Genomic DNA, 20,985 nt, shown 5'->3' with positions numbered 1-20,985 from the left:
CCCAGGTTTAGGTTAATGGTAGTTTGGCGGTTGAGGTTACCAACGTTGTTGGGTTACAGAAATTTCATTGTTAGGTCCTGTTACTTCAATTACTTCAATATTTCTACAAAAGGGATACTCTTTCATCGTAAATATTCCCAAACGACAAATGGGGTGCTCATCTTCTTTCCTCGGATTTCTTCTTCTCTTCACCATCAGTACAATTCTCAATGGTATGTGACTTCCTCTTCAACTATTTGAAATTTAGTATTCTAACTTGGTTATGTGTTACAATACAAAGTAAGTGCAGTGGAGATCTTGTTTAATTCCCTGTACCATTGATTTGTGCGTAACCTCTTTAAAATTTTCTCAACATTGTAACGCTCATATTATGTGTGGATCTAGACCAGTGCTTAGGTAAAAAAATTGTCAAAAAAGTATGGTCTACGTTGTTGAGCCCTCAACTTACCATGTTACATATCTGGAAAGTCTACATTATTCATTGCTAACTTTGTCATGTTAAAACTCCTTTGCAAGTTTAAAACTTGAGAAATTTTATGTAAGGATTTCAATCACCTGCAAATGGAGAACTTGGTAATTTTAGATTTGGATGGTTACCATTTGGCTAATGGCAGTTTTCTGTCTGTGATCAGTTGATGCAACGTTTATTGGGACATATGGAGTAAACTATGGCAGAATAGCAGACAACATTCCATCACCTCATAGTGTGGTGACACTTCTCAAAGCAGCAAAGATCAAGAACATCCGAATATATGATGCTGCACCTGAAGTCCTCACCGCCTTCAAGGGATCAGGAATCGAAATAGTAGTTGGACTTGGCAATGAATTTCTCAAGGAAATAGCCCTAGGTGAGGATCGCGCCACGACTTGGATCAAAGAGAAGGTCCAGCCATACCTACCAGGGACTCACATTTCCGGAATAGCAGTCGGAAATGAAATCTTGGGAGGCACTGATGTGGTACTCTGGGAAGTCTTGTTGCCTGCAGTAAAGAATGTCTATGGTGCTCTTAGCCAGCTTGGTTTGGCCAGCAGCATTGAGGTCTCAAGTCCACATTCTGAAGCTGTTTTTGCCAATTCTTACCCACCATCTGCTTGCATTTTCAGAGAAGATGTTGCTGGTTTCATGAAGCCACTTCTCGAGTTCTTTTCCCAGATTAAATCTCCGTTTTACATAAACGCATATCCATTTCTGGCTTATAAGAGTGACCCTGAGCACATTAACCTCAACTATGCTATATTCAAGTCAAATCCTGGGATCCTAGACACAAAGACTAATCTCCATTATGACAACATGTTTGATGCCATGGTTGATGCATCTTATTTTGCTTTGGAGAAGGCTGGATATGACAAGATGGAAGTCATCGTATCCGAAACTGGTTGGGCGTCTAAAGGGGACCAAGATGAAGCAGGAGCAGATGCAAAAAATGCCAGGACATACAACTTGAATTTGAAGAAAAGACTGGCCAAGAAGAAGGGAACTCCTCATAGGCCAAAGATGGTGGTGAAAGCTTATATTTTTGCTTTGTTCAATGAGAACTTGAAACCGGGGCCAACGTCCGAGAGGAACTTCGGATTGTTCAAAGCAGATGGGAGCATTTCGTATGACATTGGGTTCACTGGACTTGTTGCACCAAATGCAGCATCCTCATCTCTTCTTAATTACAAGGTATGCATCTGTATGAAAGTTACAATCATATATATGATCATGATTAATTTAATTGTCATACATGTTCTACTTTTGCCTCTCATTCGTGTTACATGTTTGTTTACAGGGCATGGGATTTCGAGGTTGGTTTCAATCTTCGCATACCTGGGTTTTCACAAGTTGTGCTGCTGTTCTGCTTCTAATATTATCTTCATAGCAATTGAAGTGTTGAACATTTGAAGTGGTTCTAGTTCTTACGTGAACAATTGTAACACCTCCATGTATAGCCAATTCAGTTTCTAGTTTTACATTATCATTTATTGTACATTAGATGAAGATCTAATAACCGACTGTTTTCTAATACCATTCCAGCAATGCGCAACACTCTTTTTTTCCTCCTGCCTTTTCTCTGTTATTAGTAACCAATCTCCCATTAGAAACTCTACAAGTCACATGAATTAGTTTGATTGAAGCTGAGGCACAAGTAGAAGCAGGGATCAAAATCAGAAAACGAGATCTTGCTTGTGGACTCATAAGTATTTGAGTTACTTCATTCATTGTTGATACATCTATTCTCAAGGGTTTACTTGCCGATTTATGGAAGCCACCAGTGCCATGACGTTTAGTTCCACTCGGGAATGGCTACTTTGATATTCACTTCGGCACTGAGGATGATTTACGCAGAGTTTGGGGGTGGGTGGTATATGCACTCTACCCGATTGTCTCTTCCAATTGTCGCAATGGAAACTTGACTTTGTCCCGGAGGATGTCATTCCACAAACACATGCCAAACTTTGGGTCAGGATGTATGGTTTGAGCCAAGATTACTGGCATCCTCAACATCTCATGGACATTGCTCGTGGAGTGGGTACGCCCTTGCAGTTGGACAAGGCTACCAAGGAGTGTGAGTTCGGTTACTATGCTCGTATGCTAGTAGATGTTGATCTTGCAAACGAACTGCCGTCTTCGCTCATGGTCGAGCGTGAGGCACATTGTTTTCCTATTGAGATTGTTTATGAGAATATATGCACTCATTGTGGTATGGTTGGGCATATGGCCGATCGTTGTAGACAATTACAAGGTGATCCAAAGCCTCGTCATTCTGAGAAGCCGATTTTGAAACCGAAGGTCCGACAAGAATACAGAGTAAAAGAGAAGGTTTCAAATGATCAAAGTATAGAGACTCAACCATCAGTTAGTCCAACTGAAATTAATGGTACGGTACCATCACATACAGAAACATGTACAGTGATAGCAGAAGTTGATCAAGGGATGAATTTTGAGTCGAGAGACATTGATGAAGAGAGAACTATTGAAGACAATGGGAGAGACATTGATGAAGGGAGAACTATTAAATACAATAGGAGAGCTAGTACTCCAGATGATAGAGCTTCGGTTCCAAGGCCATGTACTCATACTTCTAGTGAAAATCTATTTGTCACTCTAGCTCATGAGGCTATTGTGGGGGCTGCTAATGAATTAATTGAGCAATTGGCAGACCAAGTGTTCCAGGGACCAAATGCTCAGACCCTTGATGTAGAGAACTCAATGGTGGTTACCAATGAGGCTTTAGATGATGTTGAGGGCTTATTCCCCACCCCCTCAACGAGGACAGAGGACAATGCAACTGTGGTTCGTGAGCCGGAGGATGGTATGACTGTTGTTCTTTCTAGATCCCAACAAAAGAAGCAAAAAAAAATGCGTGAGAATTTACTACAAGAACAAGCATTGGACCGTTACCCTACTTTTTTTCTTTTTCCCACCTCACGCCTCAACCTATGAAGATCATTTTTTGGAATGCTCGGGGTATGGGCAACGCTCCCACTCATCGAGTCTTGAGTAGGATGGTTCGCAAATACAAACCTGCTATTATTGATATTTCTGAACCTTTTATTAATTTAAGTTCACTTAAATCTTCCTTTTGACATTCTTTAAAGATGTTTCTAGCAGCTGTGAATGACAGGGGGGACCAACCTCCAAATATCTAGCTCTTATGTGATCAAGCTATTCAACCTACTGTGTTACTAGCTATAGACCAGCAGCTCATAATTTCTTGCGGTTTGGAGAATGTTAATTGTATTTTGACTTGGGTTTATGCAAGAACTATGGTAACAGAGCGTTGCTGGCTTTGGAATGATCTGCTTCATGTTAAAAATGCATTTGTTCAGGGACCCTGGATAGTGTTGGGTGACTTTAATTGTGTCTTGGGTGCTCATGAAAAACGAGGTGGAATTCTTCCCAATGTCGTTTCATGTTCAGACTTTCAGGACATGTCAACTAATTATGAGTTGGTTCATCTTCCTACTAAAGGATTGCCTTATACCTGGACAAATAGAAGGGGTATTGGTGCAAGTGTTGAAATGAGGGTTGATCGGTGTCTTAGCAATTTCTCTTGGATGGATGTTTGGCGCAATTTGGAGTGCACTACTTTTCCTCATTTTCCCTCATATCATTGTCCTCTTTTAGTGTCCTTTTCAAAGCTTATACCTAACCAAATATCACTATTTCGGTTCCATCGCATGTGGCTAGATCATCCAAGTTTTCTTTCTTTGGTGAAGAAGGTTTGGCAGAGTTTTCATTTCTATGGTAATCCAATGTTTGTTTTGGCTTCCAAACTGCAGACTCTTAAACAACAGATTCGGGTTTGGAATAAAGCTGAGTTTGGGGATGTAAACATAATGGTGGAGAAGTCATTTGATGATTTGTATATAATTCAGCGGGAAATTGCTAGTTTGATCCTTCTGATGACTTGCTTTCCAAGGAGAGTGTTGTCAGTGCTCAAGTTCATGAGGCTCTTTTGCTTCAAGAGAAATTTTTATGTGATAAATCAAGGATAAAATGGCTTACTGAAGGTGACCGAAACTCTTCTTTCTTCCATGCAATAGTTAAAGTCCGGCATCTTAAACATTCATTATCATCTATGAGAGATGGAAACAGTATTATTGATGACCCAAAAGAGATTAGTGATCATGTGTTAAATTATTTCAATGACATCTTCACAGCAGATTCTTTTGTAAGAGACACTGGTCTAGTTTCTCAAGTAATTCCTAATCTCGTGACTACTGAGTATAATGCTATGTTAACAGCCATTCCCACATCTGAGGAAATATTTCAGACTATGTGTTCTATGGATCATAATAGTTCTCATGGTCTATATGGTTTTGGTGGAATTTTTTTTATGAAGTGTTGGTCAGTTGTTGGTGCAGAGGTAGTCCAAGTTGTTCAGAGTTTTTTCAATACTAGATACATTCTCCCCCACTTCAATTCCAATTTAATGATATTGATTCCTAAAGTCCTTGGAGCAGACACTGTAACGCAGTTGCGTCCTATTGCTATGGCGAATTTTATTTTCAAGCTTATCACAAAGATTTTAACTGACCGTTTGGGAAGTATTGCAGACCCCATTATATTGACTTCAGAATGCATTAACCTCCTGCATCGTAATTATAAGGGCGATAACATTGCAATTAAGTTTGATGTGCAAAAGGCATTTGACACGCTTGATTGGGGTTTCTTACTTTGGGTTTTGAAGGTTTTTGATTTTTTTTTTTAGATCCTTTTTGTGACTGGATTAAAGCAATTTTGGAGTCTGAACACTTATCAATTTTAGTTAATGGTGAGATGAAAGGGTTTTTTCCTTGTTCTCGTGGTGTTCGTCAAGGAGATCCTTTGTCACCTATTCTCTTTTGTCTTGCGGAAGAGGTTTTAAGTATAGGTCTCATTAAGCTGGCTGAGGATGGATTTATTGATTTACTGTCAGCTCCTCTTGGTATTACTCCACCCTCGCATGTTCTATTTGCAGATGACATTATGGTTTTTATGCGGGGTACCAAAAGATCTTTGAATAATCTAATGAAGTTTATGGAGGAATATAGCTTGAATTTAGGGCAAAGAGTCAATAAATCTAAATAGCTGGTGTTTCTTGAGAAATATGCTCACCGTAGACGCTTTGTTATCCGGAAAATTTTGGGTGTCAAGCAGGGGTCACTTCCATTCACATACCTTGGGGTTTCGATTTTCCAGAGACGTCCTAAGAGGGTGTATTTCCAGGACATTGCAAATAGAGTGAGATGCAAGTTGTCATCTTGGAAAGGTTATCTGTTGTCGCAAGCGGGTAGGCTACAACTTATTCAATCAGTGATTAAACGCATTTTAGTTTATAGTTTTCAGATATATGAGGGGCCGGCTGGTTTATTTCATGACCTTCAATCTTGGTCAGGAATTTTTTTTTGGACTAGAGATTCTTCGAAAATAGGCATGCCTCTTGTTGCTTGGCGTCACTGTTGTAAACCTAAAGAGGAATGAGGCTTAGGGTTACGTGATCTATTTGAGACTAATCGTGCTCTTCTAATAAAGAGATGTTGGGAGATGCTATCTTCTTCCTCTCCAGCCTCTATTTTTCTTAGAGCTCGTTTTTTGAAAGATGATTTCCAACCTATAAAGTCTTACAAGAGATTTTCAGTCTGGTTGGGTCTCAAAAAAGTTTGGCAAATGTTTTTAAATTCTTTGCATTTGAGTGTTGGTGATGGTAAGAGGATATCTTTTTGGAAAGATAATTGGTTGGGTGAGCCTCTTACTACTAGTGTTGGAATAAGTGGCTATATTTCACTTCATGCTAAGGTGAATGATGTTATTGTTGATTCTTATTGGGTTCTCCCAGCAGATTTTATTTTTTCATTCCCTCAAGCAACAGAAAAAATTGAGCGCATTGCTCTGCCTGATGCAGACACATCTGACTTTCTTTTATGGCCGCACTCCTCATCAAGAATTCTGACAGCAAAAGAAGCTTTTGTTTTCTTCTCAAATCATGGTGAGCATAAAGACTGGGATAAAGTGATATGGAGTAAAGCAATTCAACCCCGCAAAACTCTTATTGTTTGAAAGGCTCTTCATGGGCGTTTACTAACTGATGATGTTTTATAACGGCGAGGTTTTTCACTTCCATCTCGTTGCTATTTTTCTGGAAGTCATGCGGAATCGGGTATACATCTTCTTTTGCATTGTTCTAAAACTGTGGCTTTATGAAAATGGGTTTGCCTTCTATTTTCTCATTCATTCTCGCCTTGGGGTACCCTTGATGAAGTGTTTAATGGTGTTGGTGTTTCAGCGTTCCCAAAACCTAAACGTCGACTTTAGTTTCTAGTCTCCTGTAATCTAATTTGGTTTTTTTTGGATCACTAGGAATCTGGTGCGTTTCGAATGTAAGATTTTTAATGTGTTGGAAGCCCAACGTCATCTTTTGGAATTGTTCAAAGAGTCTACTATGCATTCTTTTCATCCTTACAAGAAGCTTCACGATATGTCTATTTTCTCTATTTTTGGTATCTCACAACTGTCTGTCAATGCTACCAGCTTCATCCCGTCATTTAATTAAAGGTTTCTTGCCTGAGGGTTTGCTATTTGCTATGAGTTTTTTTTATATATATAGTTTTGCATGGGTGGGTGTACACATGCTGGATTAAGCTTTTGTTTATCGTCTTTGTTTGAGTTTTCAGACATAGAAGGTCAGGTTTTTTGTCCACCTCCTTTGTTAGTTTGATTTCAATAAATTAAGGGCAGTTTGCCCTATTAAATAAAAAAAATTGGTTTGGATGTAAAACTGAAATCACTAAATTCTACGGGAAAATTAGCAATGTGCAGTATGAGCCACCAAATTTGCATTAAAAAAGAAAGAAAACAAATTATTGACAACCAAATCCCAATGGAGCAAGAAGTCAGAGTTCTTACATAATTCTAAGGTTATACTCGAAACGAAACCAAACTACTTACATGATTTGCATCAATGTCTCCCTCCAAAGAGTAGGTATTAGTCCAATTAAGATAAAAGACAGATAGAGTAGGTGTAGTTTCTCAACGAAAAGTGGAGAGTAGGTATAGTCAACCAAGCATGGGCAATTCAACATTATGGCCATTTCCACAGTCCCACACCTTGCAGAAGATAACGGTCGGAACTTGCCATTTCATTTCGCTTTTGGTTCCACACGTTGGACTCGAACAACTTATCACATCACTTCTTGACCTATACAATTAACAGGCGTTCACATATGAAGAACAAGTCGGAACGTACAACGTACAAGGCAAGGCATGTGTTTATTTTCAAGGCTTCCCCGCGTTTAACATTTCAAAGGTCTTCCACCCTTTAAGTCTTTTCTCACTTCATGCCAGCCCTATTTATAGGCATCAAAATATTTCTTTGGAACATATCTTCTGATCATCAGACGCTAGTTGTTCTCTTATACATACCATTTCAAGAGAACACGAGGCAAATAGATCAAGAGCAGAAGCTAAAGAGATCGAGATGGAGAGCCAAATGAAGATGATGGTTGTTTTCGGGTTAGTTGCAGCTGTGTTTTTACAGAATGTGGCGGCACAGACGGCGCATGTGGTGGGAGATACCGCAGGCTGGAACGTACCACAGAACGGTGCACAACAGTATGTTACTTGGGCGGCTAGTCAGACATTCGTAATTGGTGATTCTCTGAGTAAGTTTCCGATATATGATATATCTAGCTAGCTTGTTCATTTCACCTAATTTATCATCACCATCTCCATCTTCTTCTTATTGTTGGTCAATTAACTCATGATCAACTAAATAAACTTACACTCTGTTCTTGACTATCAATCTCAGTTTTCAACTTCGCAACCAACGCACACGACGTTGTTGAAGTGCCCAAAGCATCGTTCGACTCTTGCAGCGACGACAACGAAATCGGCAGCACCATCACCACCGGCCCGGCCAACGTCAGTCTCACCTCCGCTGGTGACCACTACTACATCTGCACTGTCGGTAGCCACTGCCAGTCCGGCCAGAAGCTCGCAATCACCGTCTCATCATCCGCCACGACACCCGGAACCTCAACTACTGCACCACCTCCATCTACCACTGCTACCACCACGCCGGGGGTGACTGCAGAGTCGCCGAACTCTTCTTCCCCTGCCGTTCGAACTGGTTTTGTTTTGTGCTTGTTGTCCGTTGTAATGGGATTCTTCTTTTAGATACGTATATACAGTGTTATGATCCCATTATCCAATTTGATCATCATTTTCGAGAGCTCCATCGATAGAGTATAAGCTAGATTAATGTTAATTGTTATTTATCTATCAGCGTGACAATTTTTGGAGCGCAAGATTATCAATAAAAAAAAATTATTTGGTCCATTAATTCTCTTTAAACCAAACGAGCCGGTGTTTGAGCATGATGGGCTCACCTCTGAGCTTGAAGGGACTGCTAGGCCGACCCCAACTGTGCTGGGGTGAGGAAAGCAATCAGTTGGATTTTGTTGAGCTCACCCGAAAAATTCAAACCCACCCTTCAAGAGGATTAACTGAGGAGGAGCTTGAAGAGCCGATCATATCCTTAAAATAAAAGAATAGAGGTCGATGTTTGGGGAGTAGAAACAAGACTTCAAAGCTGTCAAAGAAGCCTGGTCCACTTGTTACTCTCCCAATTTCTTTTGTAAGAAAGGTCAGCCCTACTCGTAAGGGCAAGAATATCGCTTATATTCTTTGGCGTGTCACCTAAACTCTTCGGGCAATAAAATATTTAGTGATATTTTTTATAGGGATTTTATTGGAATGTATGGTTTATTCTCAGTAGTTGTAGGTTTTTTTTTGTGACATTCTATAATAAGAGTTACTTTTCATAGATTGCACTGTTCCACGTAGCCTTAGGCTCACCGCTAATATTTCAAGACAATATAGTTTATGATGTATGTAGCGTTCTGGGCCCGGTTTAATAGAAACTATTTTTCTCCAAAAAAAAACATATCTACCCTCGTGGGCAACATAAAATGTGTGAAATAAGCTAGCTAGACTCCTAGAACAAGAAATCAAACTACTTTTATACTGAGTCTCTAATATATGGAAATCATAGTAATAACCAGGATCACGTTAGCATAGCTAACTTATTGAGAACAGAACAAGGTCAAATCACACATAGGACTCGCCTCCAGACTGAGTTCCATCAACTGCCCTATTGGTCTTCTGCCCAAGAGTCTTTTCTCACTCCATGCCACCCAAATTGTTTGGATGTTTCCTAGTTTCGTAAAATACGATGTCACAGATTGTATCATATTTAAAAAATTTAAAGTATCCATTACATTTCATAAAATCAACTATTAATTGCTTAGAAATGTTCAATTACAAAGCGTTATTTTTTATTCGTTTGGTTTTGTCAGGAACCATCTTTCCTAGAACTCGTCGACTCGAGTTAATGTGCGACACGCTTAGGTTGGAGATTGTTATGAAGAAGTTATGCCCAACAAAAGTTTTTGAAACTTAAAAACTTTAAGTGTAAATAGAAAATTTTCTTTTATGGTTTTCATTTTTGCACAAAAACACATTTTTTCCTTCTCTCTCTTTCACGGGTGCCTCCTTCAAAATCAAAATAATTGGTTTGACTTGACCTGACCTAGTATTTTCAACGCTATCTGACGTCGCCTGACTGTGCTACATGCCCAAATTGATGCACCTCTCCCGTTGGAGCTTCCCTATCATGGTGGTTTGCGCAATTTCTCTGTCATTTTCTCAAATCAAAGTCGGCAGCGGAGTGACCCCACCCGTAACTTTACCTGGCTATCTTGCAAACCTAGGTGACGATGGTTATTTGAATCTTGTCTCCACATCCTTGCAAGTTGCAACCTTCCTTGTGGTAGCAAGTTGACCCATTTTGAGCCAGGAACTGTAATTGAGAGCATCCGCACTAGCGAGCAAATGTGCCGGCGTGCTCGAGCAGGAGGAGGGACCAGCAGGAGGAGCTCGAGCAGGTGACTGGGAGGCTCGCACCGGTGAGCAGGAGGAGGCGAGCTGCTCGCCCAGTCAACCCAGCCGCGGTGCTTGTCCGATCGCTCGAGCAAATTTTGCTCCGGTGTTTGCTCGTTTGCCTGGCGGAGCCCACCGCCCGTGGGTGACGTCAGGCATGGGCGAATTTTTTTGTTAGGCGCGTGCAACGCACGCGCCAGTTAAAAAAAAAATTTAGCGAGCCAATGAATGGCTGACACGTGTCTCACCGATTGGCCAACGGTCCAATAGATTTGGGCCTTCCATTTTGAATCAGAAATTTCGATCCAACGGCCAGAATTAATTGGCAACGGCTACTATTTGATCATAACGGAAATAAACCCAAAAAATTGTAAACAAATCCCAAAAATTTCCAAATTCTCCCAAAAAATTGCCTATAAATACTACTTCAATTTGTTATGAACTCACACCAATTTGTGCACAACAAATTTCACATCTTCCTCCATCTCCTCTCTCATTTTGTTTAGCATTTTTTTTCAAAACAATGGGCACCCATTGGCTTCCTTCCGAAGATTTACAAATGTGCATTTCTTTAGTCCGTCATAGCATTGATGAATATGACGGTAACAAAGAAAAGAGGGACAAATTGTGTGAGACAATTCATAGCGATTATATGCAAAATTGGGTGCTAGCACCGGGTGAGAAACCTCCGAAGGAGCCGAGGACCCGAATCGCGCTCGCTTCTTACTACAACAAGTTCAAGCTACTTTTGCAAAAATGGGGCGAATGTTTGGCGGCATCACGACAACATATAGCTAGCGGCACTTCGCTAATGGACGAAGTAAGTACATTGTTTTATCATATATTATAATTTTTATTTGATTATATGAATTAAATTATGTAATTTATATCTAATTTTTTTTAAATATGTAGCATTGTTTACATATTTAATTATTTTAATATATCTAATTTTGTTTACATTATTTGTTTTATTTAATTTGTTTAAATATGTAGCATTGTTTACATTATTTGTTTTAATATATCTAATTTGTTATATTATTTGTTTTATCCAATTTATTTAAATTATGTAATTAAATAAGTACCTAATATAAGTTTTTTATATCAGGAACGACAAGCTCAATCATGTTACTATAATGCCAAGAAGAAAAAGTTTACACACTTTGAATGTTGGGAAGTGGTTAAAGATCATCCATATTTCGTTGTGGTGTTACCTACTACTCCATCTCCATATGCAGTAGTTACCACCGTATTCCTTCCGCAACTGAATCATCTCCAACCATCAATTTGGATGACGACCAATTGAATGAGACACATCAAAGCAACACGGCAGCTCCATCGAGTCCACCTAGACCAATGGGAACCAAGGCGGCAAAGGAAGCTAGGCGCCAAAAGAAACAGGGTAAGACTCCTATTGAGCAACGGGTGGAGGTTTTGCATACCATTGCAAGTGACCAAGCATCATGGCATACCAAGAGGCTTGCCCATAATGAAAAGTGAGCTTAATTATTATGCGGAGTACATAGAAATTCAAAAGCGGAAAAAAGCAAGGGCGGAAGAAGAGTTACGATTGAAGAAACAAGAGAATGACACAAGGATCATGACAATAGATTTGGAGAATATGACCCCAATCTCGAAAAAGTATTTTACCAAGAGGAAACTAGCAATCCTTAATGAATGAGAAGCTAGTCAAGATCAAACTACCGATGAAACATATTCGGATTGTTATCACCCAAGTCGCGTGTTTTTTCCATAGTAGTTATAGTATTGTACTAAGAATAAATTTGGGCTTGGTTCGTCATTTTATGTAATTTAAATTTTCCGAGAAATAAAATGCAATTTATTTATTAAGTTGAAATTGAAATACACATTAAATTAAAACACAAGCTTAATAATTAAACACAAACATCATGAAAACACACAATAAAACATATTTAAAGTATTTCACCGGTTTCCACTCTCCAAATGTGTTTCACCAAGTCTTTCTGGAGCTCTCGAGGGATGTAAGCGGATTCGAGATCGGCAACACGGTCGTGAAACCGTTGTATATTAGCTCCATCTCTACTGATTGGCTAAAAAAGAACTCGATTCCCTTGTGCATTCACCGGCCCATCATAAACCCGGAAAGCCCTCGATGGGTTTTGCAAGTCTTCTTCTTCTTCCTCATCATCATCCACATACTCTTCCTCAACAATCATGTTATGCAATATAATGCAAGCTAACATGATGGTAGTCATTACCGATTTGTGTTTAGATTGAAGAACAAGGAAATGTTACTAAGTGTTTAGGTTCAAGGATGAGTTATATGCTCGGATTCTTCACAATGGTGTGAGTATAGAATGAGTGATATTAGACGTTTTTATAGCAAATTGGTCGAAAATATTATCAGAAATTTGGTCCAATTATTTTGCCGACAGTGACACGTGCCAATTCTCTACTAGTCGAAAATCTTATCGGAAATCTGCTCCAATTATTTTACCGACAATGACACGTGGCAGTGACACCTGTCAATTATCTATTAGTCAAAAATCTTATCGGAAATTTTGGATAATATCGAGTCGATAATGACACGTGGCACATTATTATTGGTTGTAAATATATCTGGTAAAAAAATTAATTATTTCACAACAAGACAAAATTGAATTGCTCAAGCAAATTGTAAATGGGTGTGTGAAAAAATCGATTTGCTTGAGCAAAATATGAAATCGATTTGCTTGAAGCAAATTTTGCTTCTGGCCCTACCATTTGCTTGAGCAAATCCAATTTATGGGTGTGGATGCTCTGACAAGCAAAAGTCAACAGCGTCAACACGACTCTTCAGGCTAATTTCAGTGCTAGGGTAGCTCTGTACTAGCCTTGTTATGATGTCATCCTCCTCCTAAACATAACATTGTAAGTCTTGAAGCACGAATTGAAATGCTGAGTGGTTGATTTAGGAGCTGCCTTACTGATAGTGTTAGAGATAGACCGAATTGGCCTTAGCTTAGAGATGAAAACACTTCCCTTGTCATGATCTACATGTTGATTAGAGCGGGTAGTGGTGATTCAAGATTTATTTTGGCGTGGTGCATGAGGCTTATTGGCAGCCTCATGTGGTGATGTTTGGCCCTATGGTATTGTGCTCGTCATTACGAGTGTGCGCTTATATGTTTCATGGATTTTAGCCTTTGTTGTTGCACTTTCAATTCATGGGAGCTTAGTTATTGATGCAGCGACACTAACCCGTTGGAATCACCAATGACAGTCTTGAATCCACAAGAGTAGGGTTTCTCCAATCGACAAGAAGTTCTGGAATCCATCAGAATAATTGAGAAAACTCAAAGGTTTATTAATATGAAAGTTGTCCAAAGATGATGTTTATATGCATTAATAACCTAAACAAAATCAAAGTCATAATCTAACATTGACACATAAAGAATCCAAATTAAAAAAGAAACAAAGGAACCTAAATAAAAGAGTTCTAAAATACTAAATGCCGAATCGGATCATTAAGACAATATTTTCTAGTTTATATTTGATAGGGCTCATTAAAGTGAGTCTTGTAGATCTCGTCGTTCCTATTCCAAAAAGGTATTATGCATCTCAAATAGACATTCAGGTCAAAATCTGCTTTAATGTGATTCGTGAATTAAAATCTGTAATTTTGTACGAGCAACCCGAAAAGTCCAAATGATCATCTTCTTATAGTTTCTAATTGTCTTAGAATGCGCGAATTATATATCTTCAAATAATTCTTCTTGATTATTCGCCGCTTCATTGCCTTTATATTTTTCTGATTTAATTTACCCCCTCCTTGTCTTGTATCAGTTATTAAATTTCCTTTTCAAGTAGAGTTTTAACGCAAACCTAGTTCAATTACTGCAATAGGTATGTTGTTCGATACTTCGGAAACCTTGGGAGGTCTCAAAGGAAGATTTTGTCTCGAGTGACAAGTCTTTGGGTTAGGGTTCGCTTTGAATGGAGTTAGAACTATATTGTTTCCGATTGTTACTAAGTTGAACTTTCATTATGTCTAGGTGCTTGAGGTAGCACTTTGTGTGAGAAGACGCAACTTGACTTTAACGTAAGTAAACCTTATGTGATTGAAGTTTAAATTAAGTTTTAAATTAGTCCTTTTATCACTAGAATTATTTTAGAAGAAATATGATTTGCTTTTTATATTATATGGACTTGTTTGTCTATGGTCGATGGACTTGTTTGTCTACGGTCCATAGATAAGTAAAATGATATTTTAATTGTAAAAAACAAAAAACAAAGTTACATTGTCTACTTATCTTATTGTATAATCCCTTTATATAGGGGGAGTATTACAATGATAATTTACATAGTACATTATGATGACAATAATGACTAAACATTACACAGTAACTACTGAATACTAAGACTTAATCACCTCTCGTCTATTACATTGACGAAGACACATAACATGTTTTTCCTTCAACACTCTCCCTTCTGCCGATTCAACAGTAAAAAAGTGTATAAGGTGTTGCCTCATTAAAAACCTTACCAAGTAACAAAAACCCAGTGGGAGAAAATAAAACATTAGTTGAAGTAGAAAAAAAGCACAACGCACCTATTACATCTGAGATTAACATATATGTGCCAACTCCCCCTGATGAGGTAGTAAATTGATTTCTTCTTTTGTAAAGTTTGTGATTTTGGTTGGTTTGTATTGTTGGGAAGTCTAGAACTGTGTTGCATGTTGGAATTTGATCGAATGGAGATGGTTTTTAGTATCAAAATTTAGGCCAGAACTAATCGGAGAAAAAAAAAAGTTAAATCCCTGGTTTTCACTGATTTAGATTTAACCTTTTACAGTTTTACAACAGTGTGAAATTACCATTCTGCCCATGGCAGAAAATAACATTTTACTATTTACCTTTTATTGTTTAACTTTTACTGTTTTACAAAACAGTTTTAATGGTTTTACTTTTATCTTAGGGTAATTTAGTAAAACCTAAATTTAACTTGGCGACAGATATTAAATGATAGTTCCAATTTCCGCCTGGTTCAGAAATCAAGAGCTCTTTTAACTTAGAAATGTGTCGGAATCGTTATTAAGTCATCGATGGTATTGAGTATCTTTATTAATCATAAAAGTACACTTATTATTGTCAATTGTCTAAAGATAGACTGTTTTCGGGTTATTTCGTAATTAGTCGATAAATAGTTAAATAAGGTCGAGATAGTTACCTCCTGGTCAAATCAAGAGTGACTTGGTCAACAAAAGTCAAAGGTTGACTTTCCTAGTCAAACTAGGAAAGAAGGTTGAGTCATTAATCTATGAGTTTCGGATTTGAGATTGACTCTTCTACATTTCGTTGGAATTCAGAAATTGTGTTACAAAAGCTGTTCGATCCTTGGAGCAGTAGCAAGATTAGAGCTGGAGCATACGTTATGGATTTGAAATTCTGCACGTCATTCCAGGTAGGGGAGCTAACCCTCTCATGTTGCTTTGGCCAAATATAAAAAAAAATAATAGTTTAGTTATCAAAAGATTATATTATTGAAATATTTATTGATGCATTAAATGTTTATGAAAACCCGAGACTAAACAACGTTTTAAGATATGATTATTTCGAGTGTGATAGACCTGAAAGTGATGGGGTTATGAGATACCAGTCCAGGTCCCCACAACGTCGAAACCATGAAACCTTTGATGCACTATATCTTTATTTTAGGGTATTGTCTGAAATGAACACTCTCGCTCTTTTATTGTTATTTTAATAATAAGGGCACTTGACATTGACTTAGGAGGTGAATTGTTCACCTCCTATTCATTAGGACCGGTTATGCATTCATATTGCATCTATTACAATCTTATGAAAAAGAGATTCCTACTATTTTAGCACGTTGTGTTCATTAAACTTGTATTTTTTTTAGAAAATGTTTTCTTTGAGTTCAAACTACCCTCAAACGTTTTATAAAAACTTTATATCCTTACCTAGTTTTGGTTTTCAAACTCATGGGTGGGTTGACCCCTACTGGGCAAGCGAGGACGACACTCACCCCTACTATAATGTCTTGTAGGTTAGGAGTTAGGAGCTAGGAGCATCGATAAATAGTCATCATTCATTTATTGCATTCGTGTTTGTCTTCCTCGCATTATGCCTTACATTTGCATTTTCCAAGGTTGGATATGTTGTACTTGTCTCCACTTTGTAGTTTTCTAAATTTGGATTGTTGTTATCTAGTTAAAACTTGGGCCGGTGATATTTCACTATCTTCAGCCTTTCTTTATAAAATTTATAACTCTTGTAATTCACAGAGTTATTTTGAGTTATTCGTTTTCCCTTGTGATTGTCGAAAAATGTATTCACAGGTTTCCTCCACAACTAGTGAGTATACAAACAAACTTCTTCGTTTGTTATGTATATTAATATGTTTTTAATCCAAATATATTGGTTGCATTCCTCTCCAGGATGTGACATAATGTGTATAGAGAAGAATTTGCAACACTTAGAAGCCAACATGAGGAGCTAAAATCAAAACATAGTGAACTACAAAAAGAGCACGGTATAGTAGTTAATCATTTTCTCACTCTTAACATTAATCATCAAAAAACATTAGATTTCATCAAGCAAGAAGAAGAATCTAGATGGATTGCATCTTTATTAGAGAGAAAAACCAAAAACCCATATTTCATACAAGCTTTAGCAAAAGAACGGTTTTCTTACTTACCAGCTGATTGCAAAACCTAAATCATAATGTTACAGCAAGAGAAACATATTTCAATCCAAGAAGTCATTCAAAAATTTCTTTTTAGCCTCATAGCTAATCCCAAACCAAACATTAAAATTCATTATGTAGATCATGTCTTACTAGCCATCATTAATATGAGAGAGTATGGAGAATTATATTTTAAGCATGATAACAATAGTTTTAAATTTACCCCTGGTTTCTGATCGAGCATGAATTTTTAGCATTCCTTTATCTACAAAATATAGATCATGTCAAATCATATTGTTGTCAAGTTAAACATATAGCTAGCCATTATATTAAGCAATTGGGAGTAACTGAATTAACATTCCATCATATCCTAGTACTCATAGTCTTTTTCATGACAAGACTAGGCATCTAACCTTCATCTCACTTCGTAACCCAATAGATTCATCTGCATTAGCACAAATTAGTGAAGCACCAACCATAGAAGATATCCATAAATATCATGTTGCCCAGATGGTGGTCGATGATTTCTTTGATAAGACTCATGCTCATATGCTCTACAAAGATAGTACCTTTAGCTTGTTCACCAAAGAGCTACTTGAAGGAATCCTCAGGCTAGGAATGATGTGCAGTATTGAAATGAGTGGCACAACCCAAAAAGCATATGATTTTCTCTATCAAGAAGAGCAAGAGAAACGCATGGCCATGCAAGCAGAAACTGAATACTTGGATAATCAAATAAATTAGGCATGAGCTAATTAATGGGATGACTTAAATGAGGAAATGCATAACATTAAAAACATGATGAAAGCATGAACACGCATCCATAGCAGACAAAGTGGCTCATGATAGAAGAAAAGTTCAACCGGTGAATAAAGTCCAAAAGATTAGTCAACTTTTTCTTTTTGTTTGGGTTAGACTCTTTATTTGTAATAAGTAGCAAAACGATGAAGTTACAAGGGTATAATTGACATTTTCAGGTCAAGTATGTAAGTTAGAATAATGTTAAAAGTAAAAGAAATGAGTAGATTAGAGAATTGATAAGATTGCAACTCCATTATATGGAGTGCTCCACAATAGACGAACCCATATAAAACCAACCCAATCTAAAAAACAAAATCTCTCTCAACAAAATAGATAAATGAAACAAAAACAAAATAAAGTAAAATGTAAAATTGTCAAAGAATGACTTCATTCTTATGAACAAATGAAGAGCGATGACAGGATGCTCGGAAGATCCCACTTCCTGAATAGTTCATTTTGGTCTTTGGTCCCAGCAAGTTGGATTCACAATGCAAACACATAAATATGACCGGCGTTCACATACGAATTTTGAAGAACCAGTCGGTACGTATATGGCATGGCCATGCCTTTATTTCAAGGCCTTGCCGCGTCTAATTAAGAGTTTTAAGACTCTTCCACCCATTTCGGCATTTTCCCACACATTTGACTGATTTGAGCCTTAATATAGGCCTCAGTTCTATGCAACCTATATTCTCATCAGACATCAATCACTCAATCGTGAATAAGAGCTTGATTTCAGAAAAGAGAGAGGGATAACAAAGAGTGAGATGTAGAGCTAGAAGAAGATGATGGTTGTTATTGGTTTAGTTGCTGCCGTGTTCTTGCAGTGTGTATCGGCACAGACGGCGCATGTGGTGGGTGGTAGTATCGGCTGGATTATACCACAGAATGGTGCACAAGAGTATACGACTTGGGCGTCTGGTCAGAAGTTTCTAGTTGGTGATGTTCTCAGTATGTATCTCATCTCTACCCTCATAATAACTTCCACGCCATCATCACCATCATCTTCTTTCTCCCTATGACTCTTAGAATTTTTTCCTCGGATTATGTTCTACATATAGTTGGTTAGTACTCAAGTGCACCTTCAAATTATCATGGTATCACATATTTCCACATAATTCTAGATGCAATGTTGATCAACGTTATGCAATAAAGATCATAATATTGTGCGTAGGAATCCTTTTTTTCTTTCTTTCAAAGTTATCTTTTTAGTAATAATGAAGGGAAGTGGAGGAGGAGACATATTAAGATCGTAATATTTTTTGACCTGGTATATTAAGATCGTAATATTCCAAATATCAATGGTCTAAATATCGTTTTCGGTATCGTATCGGTCGAGAGGTAAAACGATATATCGGGGGATATATCGGTTTTATCGGATTTGCTTATTTTCAATAAAATTTATAAAATTATACTTCAATATGTACCAAATAAACTAAAAAACCAGTACTAAGTAAACTAAAGAAAATAAATACTTGATTTAATGACAATTAAAGTACACGAACGACATCTAATAATAAAAATAGGTATTTAAGAATGATTATTTAGACTTAAAATTCATCATATATATTTAAAATATATATAAATTAAAAATATATATGAAAAAATGAAAAAAAATATAAGTTTTTTTTTAAAAAGGAAATAAATATTCAAAAATTAAACAAAAATTGAAAAAAAAAATTCAAAGTTTGACCGATATTTGACCGTTAACCATTATTTTTTCGTTGACCGATAACTTTTGACCGATATGCTCTTATCGTTTCCGATTCGAAATATCAGCGATATATCGACGATATATCGGGGATATATCGGCAATATCGCTGATATTTCGAACAGAGCCTAATATTGTGCAATTATTTTGCAGTTTTCAACTTTGTCACAGACACACACGACGTTCTGGAAGTACCCAAAGCGTCGTTCGATTTGTGCAGCTCTACCAACCCAATTGGTAGCACCATCACTACCGGCCCGGCCAATGTCACTCTCACCGCCGCCGGCGACCACTACTACATTGCACTTTCGGTCGCCACTGCCAGTCCGGCCAAAAGCTCGCCATCACCGTCTCAGCTTCCGCCACGTCCCCCAGAGCCTCCCCTTCTGCCCCAACTCCAACGTCCCCAGCGCCACCCACTACCACAACTACGCCCACCACGCCTTCACCCACATCTGAGGCCCCTTGCCCTCCTGTTCAAGCACCATCTCCATCCACTAAAACCACGGGGCCCGCAGCTAGCTCAACGCCAGGATCCACCGCGTTGCCGTCGAGCTCTTCTTCCCCTGTTGTTGGGGCCGGTTTAGTTTTGTGCTTGTTGCCCCTACTTGTAATTGGACTTTTCTTTTAGATACAGTCATCAATACATATAGAGATCGTCAATTCATTTTGATATATATAAGATTATGACAGATTGTTATTCAATTTTTAGAGTTGTAGAACTCCTTTGTAATTCAATAATTCTTCAGTTTTTGAAAATTTGATCTATTTCTACAAATATATAGAATATGTGACCGTGTGTGTTCATACAATGCATCGACTAAATTCACACTAATCTAATTTACATATAAAAGAAAACCTTCGCATGCATGCGAAGAAAATTATGACATGTACGCATTCGAATTTTTAGATATGAACATTCATAATTTATAAATTACACGAAAACGAAATATAATAATATAGCTACTTATTCAAAAACTAAATTTTAAAGGAATGCTATTTGCTGGTCCAAAAATATTGGTAAACCTCTTATATTAGCATATATTTTCACTAAACTTCCATGAATGTAAACTTAATTTCACGCTTTCTTTCTTTTTTGAAAAGGGCATTGTCTACTGTTTGTCGATTCAAAATACTCTGCTTCTTTCTTTTTTGTCAATGGAGGACTGACATATCCTTTTCTAGCTAGCTAGGTCGGAATAAACGTATGACCGTATGTCAAGTTATTGGAAAGTGGCAAACTGCTTAGCAAGATATATTAGATTGAATGTATTGCGTGAATTAATTCTCTTACAAGCTAAGGTCGACTGGGGCTCTTCATCGGTACAACTGCCAATGAAGCCCAGGCCATTGCATTATTGAAGTTTACGGGTGATCGAGAATCGAAGATGACCCATGTGCG

General features: G+C 37.7%; 3 protein-coding genes and 1 pseudogene across 3 annotated transcripts; all 4 read left to right on the top strand.

The window, feature by feature from the left end:
• Positions 1 to 98: 98 nt before the first annotated feature.
• Positions 99 to 1,998, top strand: LOC126799612 (glucan endo-1,3-beta-glucosidase 14). Its single transcript, XM_050526850.1, has 3 exons — positions 99 to 212; positions 633 to 1,666; positions 1,773 to 1,998. Exons 1-3 carry the CDS (start codon positions 149 to 151, stop codon positions 1,860 to 1,862), a joined length of 1,188 nt encoding a protein of 395 aa, XP_050382807.1. The 5' UTR covers positions 99 to 148; the 3' UTR covers positions 1,863 to 1,998.
• Positions 1,999 to 2,449: 451 nt separating this feature from the next.
• On the top strand, positions 2,450 to 6,526 carry LOC126797093 (uncharacterized). Its single transcript, XM_050523772.1, has 6 exons — positions 2,450 to 3,296; positions 3,674 to 4,287; positions 4,377 to 5,154; positions 5,199 to 5,458; positions 5,558 to 5,859; positions 6,163 to 6,526. The coding sequence occupies exons 1-6, from the start codon at positions 2,450 to 2,452 to the stop codon at positions 6,524 to 6,526; spliced, it is 3,165 nt and encodes a 1,054-aa protein (XP_050379729.1).
• A 1,315-nt stretch (positions 6,527 to 7,841) lies between these two features.
• Positions 7,842 to 8,803, top strand: LOC126798875 (umecyanin-like). Its single transcript, XM_050525952.1, has 2 exons — positions 7,842 to 8,127; positions 8,274 to 8,803. The coding sequence occupies exons 1-2, from the start codon at positions 7,944 to 7,946 to the stop codon at positions 8,639 to 8,641; spliced, it is 552 nt and encodes a 183-aa protein (XP_050381909.1). The 5' UTR covers positions 7,842 to 7,943; the 3' UTR covers positions 8,642 to 8,803.
• Positions 8,804 to 18,563: 9,760 nt separating this feature from the next.
• LOC126799823 (umecyanin-like) lies at positions 18,564 to 20,342 on the top strand (annotated as a pseudogene).
• The last annotated feature ends 643 nt before the right edge of the window (positions 20,343 to 20,985 follow it).

The sequence above is a fragment of the Argentina anserina genome, chromosome 6 (assembly GCF_933775445.1).
Source record: "Argentina anserina chromosome 6, drPotAnse1.1, whole genome shotgun sequence".
In the NCBI taxonomy this organism is placed as follows: domain Eukaryota; kingdom Viridiplantae; phylum Streptophyta; class Magnoliopsida; order Rosales; family Rosaceae; genus Argentina; species Argentina anserina.
This window is presented reverse-complemented; position numbering and strand designations above follow the sequence as displayed.

Bases quoted from the DNA above. Each gene is read 5' to 3' on its own strand.
- LOC126799612 (XM_050526850.1), top strand. From the start codon at position 149: ATGGGGTGCTCATCTTCTTTCCTCGGATTTCTTCTTCTCTTCACCATC. The intron at 213-632 runs GTATGTGACTTC...GTCTGTGATCAG, and splicing joins CATCAGTACAATTCTCAATG to TTGATGCAACGTTTATTGGG. The intron at 1,667-1,772 runs GTATGCATCTGT...GTTTGTTTACAG, and splicing joins CATCTCTTCTTAATTACAAG to GGCATGGGATTTCGAGGTTG.
- LOC126797093 (XM_050523772.1), top strand. From the start codon at position 2,450: ATGTATGGTTTGAGCCAAGATTACTGGCATCCTCAACATCTCATGGAC. The intron at 4,288-4,376 runs GTTTGGAATAAA...GGAAATTGCTAG, and splicing joins CTCTTAAACAACAGATTCGG to TTTGATCCTTCTGATGACTT. The intron at 5,459-5,557 runs GTTTTTATGCGG...AAATCTAAATAG, and splicing joins TATTTGCAGATGACATTATG to CTGGTGTTTCTTGAGAAATA.
- LOC126798875 (XM_050525952.1), top strand. From the start codon at position 7,944: ATGGAGAGCCAAATGAAGATGATGGTTGTTTTCGGGTTAGTTGCAGCT. The intron at 8,128-8,273 runs GTAAGTTTCCGA...TATCAATCTCAG, and splicing joins CGTAATTGGTGATTCTCTGA to TTTTCAACTTCGCAACCAAC.